The sequence below is a fragment of the Capra hircus genome, chromosome 19 (genome assembly GCF_001704415.2).
Source record: "Capra hircus breed San Clemente chromosome 19, ASM170441v1, whole genome shotgun sequence".
Classification (NCBI taxonomy): domain Eukaryota; kingdom Metazoa; phylum Chordata; class Mammalia; order Artiodactyla; family Bovidae; genus Capra; species Capra hircus.
The window spans coordinates 45,950,006-45,964,960 of record NC_030826.1 but is presented as its reverse complement, the minus strand read 5'-3'; the positions used below and the strand labels follow the sequence as shown (position 1 = coordinate 45,964,960).

Sequence of the window (14,955 nt, the reverse complement as noted above, 5' to 3'; positions counted from 1 at the left end):
CTGAAGAACACTAGATTATATGTGGAATCTTTGAAGCGCCTCCTGGAAGCCCCATGTTTCCTCAGAGCCCTGAGTCTGTGTGACTTCAAAGGCCTTTCTCAGCTCGAAAATTCTGCAAGTCACATGCCACTGTAAGCTCATGAGTAACTTCTACGACTCCAGCCTCTGACTGACTCCAGCCTAAGTGTGTGATACCAAGGCTGCAAGGTGAAAATTACAGCAGTAGTTCCAGGTCTGGCCCTAAGGCACCAAGGCCATCTCTGAGTTGGGACAGCCCTCAGCCATGTACTGCCTCTAATGGGAGAAAAGCAGCCAGTCTTCCCAGAGCTGCCAGAGGCAGAATGACAGAGAGTTCAGAACCCACAATGCATCCAGGAGGCCTCTCCCTGCCAAGGCTGCCTGGCCTTCTCTTAGCTCTTTTCTCAGCCAGATGTGAACTCCTTACTGCCTTATTGGAAGAGTTCTGAGAAAAACATAGCCTGCATTATTTTAGGCATCCCTTTTTGAAGTTTTCAGCATCCAGGGGAGTAATTCTGGACATAAGTACCACGGATTTCCCGTAGGGAGATGAGGGACAAGTTAGAAAAGAGAAGAGGACCGACCAAGGAGGTGTGTGCACCGTCAAATTATTTTTTTAAAACTTTTCCCAGTCTATCCATTTAGCCCTCCATTTATTCTCAAATTAGCATTTCCCATGACTCCTTGACTTGTTGCCACAAAAGAACGCCTTACCAGATGTGAAATAAACAACAGCAGGCCCCCTCCCAGTGAACGGGCGGTCCCTGACCCAAGAGAATGAGATGAGCTGCCAGAGGTAGTTCTTTAGGAAGTCATGCCTGGGGAGTCATGGTTACCCAGTTCCCCTTACCCATCCTCTGTGTAATGAATCACAGGTTGATTTCATGAGAGCAATGATTCCCCCCTTTCCCCAGAATGCCCCCCACCAAGACCTGCCACCAAGGGCAGGTTCCCTGGAACACAGTGGCTGAAAGCAACTGACTCATCAGAAGTCCCTGCGCCTGACTGTGCTGATTCAGTGAGCTGCTGCGCTGAGGCCACCCCTCCCCTGCAAACATGTGGAAGGAGTTTAGGCCTGTTTCCAGTCATTCATAAGGCCTCTTTTCTTACCCAGTCTCAGAGGGCCAGGTTCAGCCCTGCTGGAGAATGAGGGACCTTCATTAGAACTTTGTCCCTGAAATGAATTAACAACTCCCACCACCCATTTCTTCGGACAGCTTAGCTAGAGCAAGACAACAAGGTCCGATTGGTTCCATTCCTCCCAGGGTAGTTATAAGTGAACCAACCCCTGTCACACTCTGAGTGCAGCAGGTGGCAAAAACAGAAGCATCCTATAGAGGCTGTTGCTGCTATGGTTGCCATTTGTTTGTTTGTTTGTTTTGTATTGGTGTATAGCTGATTAATCATGCTGTGATAGTTTCAGGTGGACAGCAAAGGAGTTATGTCATACATACGCATGTATCCATTCTCCCCCAAACTCTCTTCCCATCCAGGCTGCCACATAACACCGAGCAGAGTTCCCTGTGCTATGCAGCAGGTCCTCGTTGGTTATCTATTTGACGCTATTGTTTTTGTTGTTGATGTTTTTATCCTGAGTCCCAAGCAGTAAAAGGCAGGTGATCAAAAATCCAGTCTAGAAGGGATGGTCAAGAAAAGAACGCCAATTAGAAAAGACAGATGAGATTAGCCAAGAATGTTGCCTGGAAAGTAGAAGTAGAAGGCTGTGGTTTGACACATCAGCTCAATTCACAGAACCAGAGGAGAGACAAAGAGTGGGAAAAATAGAGGAAAAAAAAGAGGAACAAGGAAGGGAGTTGGAACCAGTGGAAGTTATTAATGCGTCAGTAAGAGCTATTTCGAGGATATGTTGTCCAATGAGACAGGATGTGAGCATTCAGGAACAGGCCACCCTCGTGAGCCCTCTGAGAGGGCTCAGTCAAAGGGAGAGGTGTTCGGTGGGCAGAAAGGACGATCCACCCTGCAAACACTACAGCTATCTCTCCCACTGTCTGCCAGGGAAGAGTTCTGGCCCTGCCAGTGACCTTTGACTGGTGATTTTCTAAACAGGTTCACGGGGACACTGGGTGACTCAGGAGGTGCCTGATCCTCCATTGCAGTCACCTGGCTGAGTGAGTCATCCAAGAGCAAAACATACCCTAACTGCAGTGTGTGTGCAACAAGTGGTTTCTCTGGAGCAAGTTGTTAAGAGAGTTTATTTTATTTTAGTTCTTTCATTACATGTAAGGGCAGCTCAGTGAGCCAAGGAAGGGGAAGAAGACAGGAAGGTGGAGTTCAAGGTAACCCAGTGCTCTCAACAGAAAGCTCCAGTAAGCATCATCCAAAGCAGTAGGGAGTCCAAATTACCATACAGGTGCGTATGTGCCTGCCTAGTGAATCAGTCAAGTCCAGCTCTTTGCTATCCCACGGACTATAGCCCACCAGGCTTCTCTGTCCTTGGGATTTCCCAGGCAAGGGTACTGGAGTGGGTTGCCATTTCCTACTCCAGGGCATCTCTCTGACCCAGGCATAGAACCTGCATCTCCCACACTGGCAGACAGATTCTTTACCACTGAGCCACCTGGGAAGCCCAACCATACAGAAAGCATCCTGATTTCAGAGATTTTCCCATTTTTTTTAGTGTATCAGAGACAATTAAATATGGTACTTAACATCTGAAGGCATTTGTGTACAACTTGTCTTAACCAATATTAAAATATGTTATAGGTTGAATTGCGTCCTCACAAAAGACATATGGAAGTCCTAATTCCCAGGACCTACGCCTGTGACCTTATTTAGAAATAGGGTCTTTGCATATGTAATCAAAATGAGCTCCTGAAGGTGCACACTAATCCAGTATGACTGATGTCCTCATAAGAAGAAAACATCAGGTGAAGACATAGAGAGAATACCACCATGTGAAGACAGAGGCAGAGGTTGGAGTGATATAGCTGGAAGCCAAGGGACACCAAGCGTTGCGAGCTACCACCAAAAGCTAGGAAGATACCCGGAAAGAGTCCACCCCAGTGTCTCAGAGGGAGCGTGGCCCTGTTGACACCCTGATTTCGGATTTCTAGCCTCTAGAGAATAAAATTCTGTTGTTTTAAGTCACCCAGTGACAGCAGCCCTAAGAAGCTAACGTAAAATGGATTTGCATTTCCATAGCATATATGACAGAGAAAGCAATGGAGACCCACTCCAGTACTCTTGCCTGGAAAATCCCATGGGCGGAGGAGCCTGGTAGGCTGCAGTCCATGGGGTCGCTAAGAGTCGGACATGACTGAGCGACTTCACTTTCACTCTTCACTTCCATGCATTGGAGAAGGACATGGCAACCCACTCCAGTGTTCTTGCCTGGAGAATCCCAGGGACGGAGAAGCCTGGTGGGCTGCCGTTTATGGGGTCACACAGAGTCAGACACGACTGAAGCGACTTAGCGGCAGCAGCAGCAGCATACATGACATGATTTTGAGGAACACTGACCTGAAATATTTGGCATGATTCAGAAAAACCAGCCTAGACTGAACATTTTGCAATGGTTAATGCACCTATGGATAACAGAAAAGTGGTCACTTGACTTTTATACTTTTCTACTAAGATGTATCCAAGACGTTGCCATTCATTCACCCACTCATTTATCTGACAAAAACTCATTGAGTACCTATCTGTGTTGGGCACTCTGCTAAGCACTGGAGACACACTGATGAACTAAACAACCGCCCTACTCTGGCGGAGCTTAGAAAATCAAACACGCTCAACAGAAAACCAAAACACACACAAGCAAAAAATACTCAAATGCATTAAGAAAATAGTAGGGCTGACTCATGATGACGTGCGGCAGAGACAGACACAATATTGTAAAGCAATTATCCTTCGATTAAAAGTACATACATTTACTCTTAAAAAAGAAAATAGAGCAGGGTAAAGCATCAGTGAGGGGAGGATGTCAAATGGTCAAGGGACTTCTCTGGTGGTCCAGTGGTTAAGAATCCACCTGGCAATGCAGGAGACTCAGGTTCAATCCTTGATCTGGAAACTAAGATCCTACATGCTACAGGACAAACTAAGTGAGGGCGCTACAAGGAAAAGTCCCGCATGAGGCAGTGAGGATTCTGAGTGCTGCAACTAAGACTTGATGCAGCCAAATAGATAAATAATTCTCTTTAAAAAGTCAAGAAAGAAAAAAAAAAAAAAAGTCAAGAAAGGCCTCTCCGAGTGATTTTTCAAAATCATGAAGGAGTGAATCATAGGAAGATCTAGAGGACAAGTACTCCAGAAAACACCCGCAACAGCTAGATGGACCTCAGCCTCTTTAAGAAACAGCAGGGAGAGAGAGGGAAGAGGAGCTAGGTGGAGAGGCAGCTGGAAATGCAGTCAGGAACCATAATACTGGGAAGTGGTAGCCACAGGAGTGTGGCCATCATTCTCCATGCAGTGGGAAGCCGCTGGTGGACTGTGAGCAGAGATAAACAGAAAAAGATCATCCTGGCCACTGAAAGGAGAGCAGAGTCGGGGAACAAGACCAGAAAGAGACCAGTAAGGAAGCATTACAATAATTTAGGCATCAGGACTTACCTGGTGCTCTAGTGGTTAAGAACCCACCTGCCAACGCTGGGGACATAGGTTCAATCCCTGATTCAGGAAGATCCCACATACCCCAGGACAACTAAGCCCACTGCCACAACTACTGAGCCCATGTCTAGAGCCTTTGCTCCACTACAGGAGAAGCTACCACCGTGAGAAGGCCATGTATCTTGACAAAGAGTAGCCCCCGTGGGCTGCAACTAGAGAAAGCCTGCTTGCAGCAGCAAAGACCCAGCACAACCAAAATTAAATAAATTTAAAATTTTTTTTAATAGTAATCCAGGCATTAGAGGGCAGGGAATTGGATTTGGATGGTAGTGGTGTTCATGGTGTGGTTAGGCCCTAGATGTACTCTGAGGATTTGCTGATCCAATGGTATGAGGGGCAAGACCCAAAAACAGGAAAGATTTTGCCATGAGCAAGTGGATCCCTTTGGACAAAGTTTTCAAACGTGTTGACCACTGGCCATGCCCTTTCACTGGCCCTTCTTCAGCCAGTAGTCCCCGTGCTTATAAGTGAAGCCAGATCATGTCTGCTTATCATCTCCAACTGGTGTAATTATGTAGTCATGTGCTGAAAAAGAAAGGCCTCTCCGAGGCCTTTATGTGTCCACATAAAAAGGACAGAGTCCTGTCTTCCGTGTAATTGCCATCTAAAATTAACACCCGACCCCTGGAAAACTAACACCTTGAGGGCAGGAAGAGAAAACAATGAACATTTTGTGTGTGTGTGACAAAGAGAAGATACATGTATATGTATAGCTGATTCACTTTGCTATACAGCAGAAACTAACACAACATTGTAAAGCAACTAAGCCCCAATTTAAAAAACAATGAAGGTTATTATTGTGTAACAGTGGATGTGGTGAGAAGCATGCAGACAGCAGGCAGGAGCCCTTTAACCACTCCACCGGCTGTGACCTCAAGCACATCCCCTCATTTCTCTGGTGCTCTAAGGTCCAGTGACTCTGAGTCTCTGTCACATTCCTGTTCAAGAACTTATCATTGCTCTCTTGTGTTTAACAGCTCTAACCCAACCACATCAACCAAGCCCTGTGACCCTCAACAACTGCTTCCTTTCCCCCCTACACTCCCAAATATGGGCATAATACTCACTTCAAGAGTCGTTACAATTCAATGAGATAACATGAACCATCAATAGCGGATGCTCAGGCACAGACATAGAGAAAAGATCTGTGGACACAGCAGGGAAGTGGGAGGATGAATTGAGAGTAGCATTGAGATATATACACTTAGCTGTTGTTGTTGTTCAGTTGTTAAGTCGTGTCCAACTCTTTTGCGATCCCATGGACTGTAGCCCACCAGGCTCCTCTGTACATGGGATTCTCCAGGCAAGAGTACTTGAGCGGGTTGGCATTTCCTTCTCCAGGGGATCTCCCTGAACCACACTACCACGTGTAAATTGGATAGCCAGTGGGAAGCCACTGTATCGCACAAGGAGCTCAGCTCCGCACTCTGTGATGACCTAAAGGGATGGGATGGGTTGGGAGGGAGGCTCAAGAGGGAAGGGATACATGTACACATATAGCTGATTCACTTCGTCACATAGCAGAAACTAACTCAACAATGAGAAGCAATTATACTCCAATTTTAAAATAGAAAAAAAATTAGTGGGTGCTCAGTAAGTGTTGGTTTCCTTCCTCCTTACCTTTATGCCAATCACTTCCTGCACTAGGAATGCCCATCCCCACACCTTCCCCACCCACCTCAGGGGCAGATGAGAGAGGGCCCTTGGTCTCTATGGAATACAGTGAAGAATTACTGGCCAGGAGACAGGAGCCCTCAGGGCTAGACTCCTCCAATGCCACTAAACTAGCTGTATGATCTTGAGCCTCTTTGCCTCTCAGGACCTCCCTTTGTGCTTCTCCGTAAAATAAATGAGACCAAATTAGTGATTTTCACAGTGTAGCCAGCCCTGAAAGTGTATTTTTCAGGCAGAAAATATCAGTAGGCTAATAGGAAGCCTAGCATCCCAGGGCCCAAGATCCCTCTAATTTTATATACATGTCTATTTCTTCCTAATGTCCTAACTAACTAACATTTCATTCAAATGCTACACTTCAAGTTGTGGAAAACTTTATCAGCACAAGACCCACCTCCTATCTGACTCACTCAATATAGAAAAGAGGCAAGCCTGTACCAAGCTCTGTTTGAGGCCCAGCCAAGCAGTGCCCTTTTGGTGACCTCCTTAGCTTCCCTGGTGGCTCAGCTGGTAAAGAATCCATCTGCAATGCAGGAGATGTGGGTTCAATCCCTAGGTCGGGAAGATCCCCGGAGAAGGGAAAGGCTACCCACTCCAGTATTCTAGCCTGGAAAATTCCATGAACTGTATAGTCCATGGGGACACAGAGTCGGACACGACTGAATGACTTTCGCTTCATTTCAGTTGGCATTTGACTGTTCAGTTTCATTACTTTCCTTCCTCCGACTCATATCTTGTGGTCATATCTGCTATATCTGGTGTCACCAGCCCTTGCTGCCAGCCTGTCTTGGTAGGAAGGCAAATTGGTCCCACCATTTTGAGGACAATTCGGAAAAGCTATAAAAATTTGAATTTAAAATATTTGTGTCCTTTGACCCAGGAATTTTAGTTTAAGAAATTCAGCCTTAGAGACACTTGAACAAAGGTACATAATAATGAACAAGGATGTCCCCTGCAGCTTTATCTGTAGTAGCAGATAATTGGAGATGATCCCAATGGCTACCAACAGGGACTTGGTTAAGAAAATTCAGATATATCCATATAATAATATGCCTTTGGGCTAGAATGACAGCTCTTAGAATAAACAGTAATAGAAAGCCATAAACTGATATAAAAAGATGCCCATGGTATATTATTAAGTGACAATGATGCTACTGTGAATGATTCTGCTTGAGAAACAACAATAAAGATAAATAATTATATACAGTGGAAATATACATGGGAAAATATTTCCTTAAAAATTTATTTATAGAAATAAAATTTCCATATACATAGAATTCTGGAGCCAACAGTGGTTATCTTACACCTATCATTTAAAAGTGGACATTTAATTTCCAAATACATGGGATTTTTAAAGTATCTTTGATATTAATTTCTCATTTAAATGCTTTCTTCTCTGCAATCACCCTCTGTGTCTCTTTGGTCTTCTAACTTTACTGAAGCTTTCAATAGCTAAGTCAAGGATCTCTCTTGGTAAATGTCACACCACACTTGAAAATATGTGGGCTATCTTCAAATATTTCCATATTGATCTCTAACATAATTCCACAATAAAAAGAACAGACTCTGTATGATTTCAATACCTTTAGACCTGAAATGTTTGTACCTGATCTTATGTCTCTGGATATGTTTCAGTGTCTCCTGGTTTATAGTCTATGGGAACTTGACTAGAGTTTGTACCCTGCTGTTGTGTGAAAATTGTATCTTTTTTTTTTAATTTTTAAAATGTATTTATTTTTTAACTGAAGGATAATTGCTTTACAGAATTTTGTTTTTTTCTGTCTGTATAAATCTTAATTATGTTGAATTGGTTCATAGTGCTTTTCAGGTCTACTTCTACTTCTGCTTATTCATTCTATTAATTTTTGAGAGTTTGATATGAAACTCCAACTAAAAATCTTAATTTATCTACTTAAAAAATAAGTGCAATATACAGTGGAACTATATGTAACCGTGTTCTATTTTCCAAGTCTTCTGTAAATATGTTATCATAATTTCATAATTTAAAAAATAAAAAGCTATAATTAAAAAAAAAATTTAAGTGGTTATCTTTAAGGACAAGACTACAAGGCACTTGTACTTTTTACATTATTCTATTTTTGCACTGCTTGACTTTTTTTAATTTATTTTTTGGTCACAGAGCGAGGTTTGCAGGATCTTAGTTCTCTGACAAGGGATTAAACCTGGACCAGCACCGTGAAAGCCCTGAGTCCTAACCACTGAACGGACAGGTAATTCCACTGACTTTTTTTTTCCCCCACAAAAAGTTGAATTACTTTTATAAACTAAAAAAAAAAAATATATATATATATATATAAAGCTATTTTTACATATCCTGTGTTCTGCCTCAGTCTCTAGATTTGCATTCATTTAAATGTAGGTTCTCCAGAGCATGCCAGGCTCTATACAAATGAGCACGTTCAGCGTCAAAACCTGGTAACCTCTTGGAATCCCAAAGCTCAAGGGGAACTCCAGATGAAACTTGGTCCAGCTCATTCCCACAGGAAACTCCCAGGAGAGAGTGTGGTCTGTTCTCAACCTGTAGGAGTCCTAGAAGGAGACACCACACTCCCCTCCCGCTCTGGTGCGTGCATCAGTCACTCAGTCGTGTCAGACTCTTTGCAACACCTGCAACATGACCTGCCAGGCTCCTCGCGCATGGGACTTCCCAGCCAAGAATACTGGAACGGGTTGCCATTTCCTACTCCAGGGGATCTTCTGGACCCAGGGATCGAACCAGAGTCTCCTGCGTCTCTGGCATTGACAGGTGGATTCTTTACCACCGAGCCACTCAGAGAGCCCACTTGACTGTGTGTTTGTCAAAACGCATAGTACTGAACACCTACAAAGAACGCACTTCACTGTACATAAATTATACTTCAATAAACTTAAAAAAAAAAAAAAGAGAGAGTGTTCCTGGTGATACTGTGCATGGAGAGAAAGGCAGATTTTATCAATTCTTTGCTGCAGAGTCCCCCATTTGAAAAACACCAGTAGTTTTCTCCCAAGAAGGACAGGCAGCCTCATTCCTCTGCTTCCACTTGCTTTTCTACTCGTGACCTGAGCTCCATCAGCCACGATGACCATTCCACGCAGAAAGGGCCAGAGGTCAGGAGTGAAGCAGCAGGCCAGCTCTGTGGGCAGCAGAGGGGGATGGGTCAAACTAAGCGGTCAATCCCCGAAGCTGCTCAGTCATTCCCCCAGTTAATTATCTGTCTGCTGATTCATGCGTTGTGGTTCCTGCAGGCATGCTTTCTGGCTATTCCTGCCAAAAAGGACAAAAGGAGTCTTGGGTCTGGGAGGGAATGATAACCAGGGATCCTGAGTTGGGTGGGGAGTTGCAGAGGAGGAATTTCTACTAGGAAAGTCCAGAGTCATATCCTAACTCCCCCTCCTCACTCTGCCTCCTTGTCTCATTTATGCTGTCCCCAGGAGACCTCTGCCACTCACACTCACAATTTTGAAAGGAGGAAAGGAGAATGTTGCCCTCCCATGCATATTCTCCCAGAAGACAGGGACAAAGGCAGACACTTCACGATGATCCCCTGAGTTTCCAGGACCTTCAGAGCAGAGGTCCAAATGGCACAAGAGTGTTGGGGTCCAAGTGCCCGAAGAACTCATGGTCTCGACTGTATTCTAATATCCTCCAGAATGCCCAGAGGGAGCATTTGAGGATCGTCTATGAATGAATGCAGATATTCAAATATTACATATCTTAAGGTGAGGCATATCTCCTCAGGATGCCTTTCCATAGGTACATATTTTGTACCTAGGTACCACTGCACATAGAGTACTGAACAAAGTAGGCGCATCCTTCTTCTCAAATCCTATGAATGTATTTTCCTTTCCTCTTTTCCCAGGGATAGGACTTAAAGTTTTCTTGTGGACAAAGCAAATGTATGGGGAGAGACCCCTCACTTCCCCTTGGGCTCTTCTGTGAGCTCTTGCTGGGTCAGAGCGGCTGAGATATATCAATGCAGAATGGGTTGAAATAAGGACGAGTCCCTGGAGGAGGGCATAGCAATGCATTTCAGTATTCTTGCCTGGAGAATTCCATGGACAGAGGAGCTTGGCAGTCCAAGAGTCGGACATGATCAAATCAACTTAGCATGTATGCACGCCCCTATCACAGAAGCGTGGGTCTCATTCTAGGAACTAGAATTGTATGCATGGATGAAGCACTAACAGTCTAACCTCCAAAACACTGTAGCTACCATGGACAAGTAAAATAAGGACAGGAGTGGTTAACAGTTACTGAAAACTTATTTTGTGCCTTTATTTCATTTAATTGGTACAATTGTACAAGTACTAATTCCTCCACTCTATAGAGGAGGAAACAGAGGACCTAAGAGATGAAGTCACTTGCCCAAGATAAAACAGATAATGAGGCAAAATTAAGAACTACACCCACATCTAGCGGCAGCCTGGATGAGAGGGGAGTTTGGGGGAGAATGGATACATGTATACATTTGAGTTCCTTTGCTGTCCATTTGAAACTATCACAACATTGTTAAGCAACTATACTCCAATACAATAAAATGTTTAAAAAAAAAAAAAAAGAAGAATTAAACCCACATTTGATTGGCTTTAAACCATAGCTGGGCTTCCCAAGAGGCACTAATGGTAAAGAACTCACCTGCCAATGTAGGAGGTGCAAGAGATGCAGGTTTGACCCATGGGTCAAGAAGATCCCCTGGAGGAGGGCATGGCAACCCACTCCAGTATTCTTACCTGGAGAATCCACGGACAGAGGAGCCTGACAGGCTACAGTCCATAGAGTCGCTAAGAGTCAGACATGGCTGAAGTGACTTAGCACTCACACATTCAAACCACAGCTGTCCCTTTCCCCAGCCAAAAATCCCCCTGCTATGTCTCTCTAGGCTCTGAGAGTTCCTTTCAGCTGGAGAATTTTAGATTATAAATACAGGAGGAGAAATCAGCACCTCAGCTCAGAGCTAATCAAATTAGATAGAAAACAAACCTGTTACTCAGTAAGTCTTAGGTTAGAATAAAGACCCATATTTGTGGAAGCCACAAAACCCAATATTTCTTGAGTGAAGTTAAAAAGATCATCTTTGTACATGAATTTCAAAACTCAAGTCTACCACCAAACAGCCTCTCTTCTCCCCTTACCAGACTCTCCCACACTGGAACAGCCTTTCTGTGATATCCGCATCTAGTCTGTGTCCCTTTGACACTGTGTTCCAACAGAGCTCTCCTACTTTCATCCTATATCTGCCTCCCAAGGATCTGATGATCCCTGGAACCCCGTCATAAACACTGGAGTGAAGAGGGTGTGAAATATAACCGAAACTGCTTTTGCTCTCAGCTCCGTTCAGTCGTGTCTGACTCTTTGCAACCCTTTGGACTGTAGCCTGCCAGGCTCCTCTGTCCATGGGATTTTTCAGGCAAGAATACTAGAGTGGGTTGCCATTTCCATCACCAGGGGAATCTTCCCAGTCCAGGGACCAAACCTGCATCTCCTTCGTCTCCTGCATTGCAGGTGTATTCTTTACCCACTGAGACACTGAGGAAGCCACTATTACTGGGGGTTTATTACTTTGGAGGTCTTCTCTAGAATCCATGATCTTTTGTCCTTTGTTTTTTATTTTTGTTGTTGTGGGTTGTTTTTTGGACACACCTCGCAGCATGGGGAACTTCCCAACCAGCAAATTTTCCAGGCCAGAAATCGAACCAGAACCCATTGCAGTGGAAGGGTGGAGTCTTAACCCCTGGACTATCAGGGAAGTTGCTTAGAGCCCATCCTCTTTTTAAATTTATTTATTTGGCTGTACTGGGTCTTACTTGAGGCATGCAGGATCTTTAGTTGTGGCAAGTGAACTCTTAATTGCAGCATGCGGGATCTAGTTCCCCGACCAGGGATCAAACCTCTGCCCCTTGCAATGGGAACCCAAAGTCAGCCGCTGGACCACCAGGGAAGTCTCGAGCCCATACTCTTAAATACGACTCTACCCTGCCTCTCAATGGTTCTCTGGGGTTAGCTAGCTCAGCATAGCCCATCACCACTCTGGAATCACTCCAATCACAATGATGAACCTGTGAACAGATCCCCAAAAGAATAATTCACGTAAACTTAGGTATGTCAACACAGTAGAATCCTATACAGATCATTACAACTGTGTAAACCAGATCAACAAAAAGTATACTAGAAGTGAGGGGTGGAGACAGACAGCAAAATAAAAAATGCACTCTTCCTCTTCACCAGCTGAACCAAGTACCATGCTAGACTCTATCTCATATTATCTTACTTCTAAAACTGTAAAAATACATAATGATTAAATTCAGAAATTCAGAAAACTGTAGATGTGAAAAGAAAGTCAAAAATGTTTTAAGTTCGCGGAAGCAGGCATCGCTGCAGGAGAACACCTAGTTGCCTCCAGACTTCTCCATTCAGACAGCATCCAAACCAAGGCTCTAACTCTCCCTGGGTGGAATGCTGGAGATTCATAATTCTGGGCCATAGTCATCAGGCCACTCACTGCAGGCTAAAGACATCAGTTGACTTGTTTGAGCATCTACTACATGGGAAGCCTCCGCAGCAATAACTTAAACAGCCCCCTATGTATTATCTGTAACTCCTTTATCAAGCTATGGATTTTAAATGGTGAGGATCTCATGAGTGTATACTTATCTCAAAATTCAAGTCATATACATTAAATAAATACAGCTTTTAAAATGCGGATCCTACCTCAATAAAGTGTTGTGTTTTTTTTAAGATATTGTTGCCCTATCCTGGACAATCTGTTATACATACAAGAGTCTTAAAGGAAGTCATGGAGTATTTCCTGACGGATTTAGCAATAAATCTTAATCTTCCGTAGGATCTAAATTGTCTTACTATGAAAATGTGAAATTGAAAGTCACTCAGTCCTGTCCGATTCTTTGCGACCTCATGGACTATACAGTCCATGGAATTCTCCAGGCCAGAATACTGGAGTGGGTAGCCTCTCCCTTCTCCAGGGGACCTTCCCAACCCAGGGATGGAAACCAGGTCTCCCACATTGCAGGCAGATTCTTTACCAGCTGAGCCACCAGGGAAGCCCAAGAAAATTGGAGTGGGTAGCCTGTCCCTTCTCCAGGGGATCTTCAAGACCCAGGAATCGAACCGGGGTGTCCCGCATTGCAGGCGGATTCTTTACCAAATGAGCCCTCAGGGAGTACTACTTACCATGAGTACTACTCTTTTCACTAAAAGTAGGTATACGCACACTTGTGCGTCCTCTGCAGAGAAACGCCGCAGTGGACCAAGAGACAGAGTTCTCCCTGGGGGGGCGGGGTCACCCGGGTACCAGAAAGACCACGGGCAGCAACCTGGGCTGAGCCCCTCCCAGCACCAGTGAGGCCGAATGCCAAGTGCCCTGGCAGCTGATAGTGCGTGTGCGGCAGCAAGGGAGACAAAGCCAGGGAGCCAAGCCAGCTCCGGGGACCCCTGGCGTGGCTGTTCGCACACAGTGGAGAGTGTTCGGATGCTGGGTTTGTCCCGGAAGCGGAGGCTACTGCCCCCACCCTGGGACACTGTAGGAGGTAGCGCTCTTGTCCTCCTCCGAATCGCTCCCGCGGGGAGCCTCCAAATAAAAACTAAACAAACAAAAACTTGGGATAAAGTGTACACAAAGAGAAAGAAATGTCGAGTGACCGGTAAGTCTGCGCGCACACGCTCTCATTTGAGAAGCGACAACCGCATCCCTCTGCAAACGCGGGGGAACAGCCCCGGGAAGCCCGCCCGGGCTCCGGAAGCCACCCTGCCTTCGCACGGCCGGGACCACCTGCGAGGCGCGCAGCCGGGACTGAACTCGGGGCTCAGAGATGTGCCCACCGCGCCGCTCACTGGAGATGGCCCCGGACAGCCGCCTAACTCGGCTTAAGAGTTAGTTGGGTGTCCCGGTGGACCCGCCCGTAGGTTGTGGCTCGCCCTGGCAGCAGCGGAGCCCGGAAGGTCCCCAGCTCCGACGGCTCCAGCCTGGCCCCGCGCACTCTGAGCGCAGAGGCGCAGGACCCACCCGACCGGCTTCCCAGCTCCACGTCTGCTCTGTACACTCGGCCGCGGCAGGACGCGCGGCGCGGCTCACCCGAGACCTGGGTCCCCACCGCGCGGGAGCCCCACTCACCTCCGACGCCGACGCCCGCCAGCGCCCCCACCACCAGCACCACGGCCCAGAGCCGCCGCGCTCGCATCTCGTCTGCCCGCCGCCGCGCTCCGTCTCGGCAGCGTCCTCCCGCCCCACAGCGAGCGGCGGCGCCCGCGGCCGCTTTTCCCGGGGCCGGAGGGGAGGGGACGCGGTGGGTGGGACGCAACGGGGCGGGCCGTGGACTGGCGCTCCCTCCCCTCCGGCCCTTCTGCGGACCCTCCACCGCAGGGCGGGAAGTGGGAAACCGCCGCTCCTCTCTGCCGCTGCGACTCAGCCCGCGAGGATCGCCTTGCGGGTATGCGAGGCAAGACTGGGACCCCAGGGAGGTCGAGGGCGCATCCTCCGAGGACATCCTGGCCCCAGGGTCCGCATCGGGCCCTTGGTATGCTTAGAAAAGCCAGGAGCCTGTGGTCTCTCTCTTCGGAGACACCCACACGGCTTTCTCTTTCCCTAGAGTTCCTCGGGCACCTGCCCTCTGTACCCT

The 14,955-nt window shown here is 46.4% G+C and overlaps 1 protein-coding gene across 1 annotated transcript in view; it reads right to left on the bottom strand.

Moving 5' to 3' along the window:
* The window catches only part of ITGB3 (integrin subunit beta 3), a 61,277-nt gene extending 46,691 nt beyond the window's left edge, over positions 1-14,586 (bottom strand). The window contains exon 1 of the mRNA XM_018065309.1: positions 14,451-14,586. Within this exon, the coding sequence (XP_017920798.1) occupies positions 14,451-14,517 (67 nt within the window). The 5' untranslated portion in view covers positions 14,518-14,586. The remainder of the gene's footprint in view (positions 1-14,450) is intronic.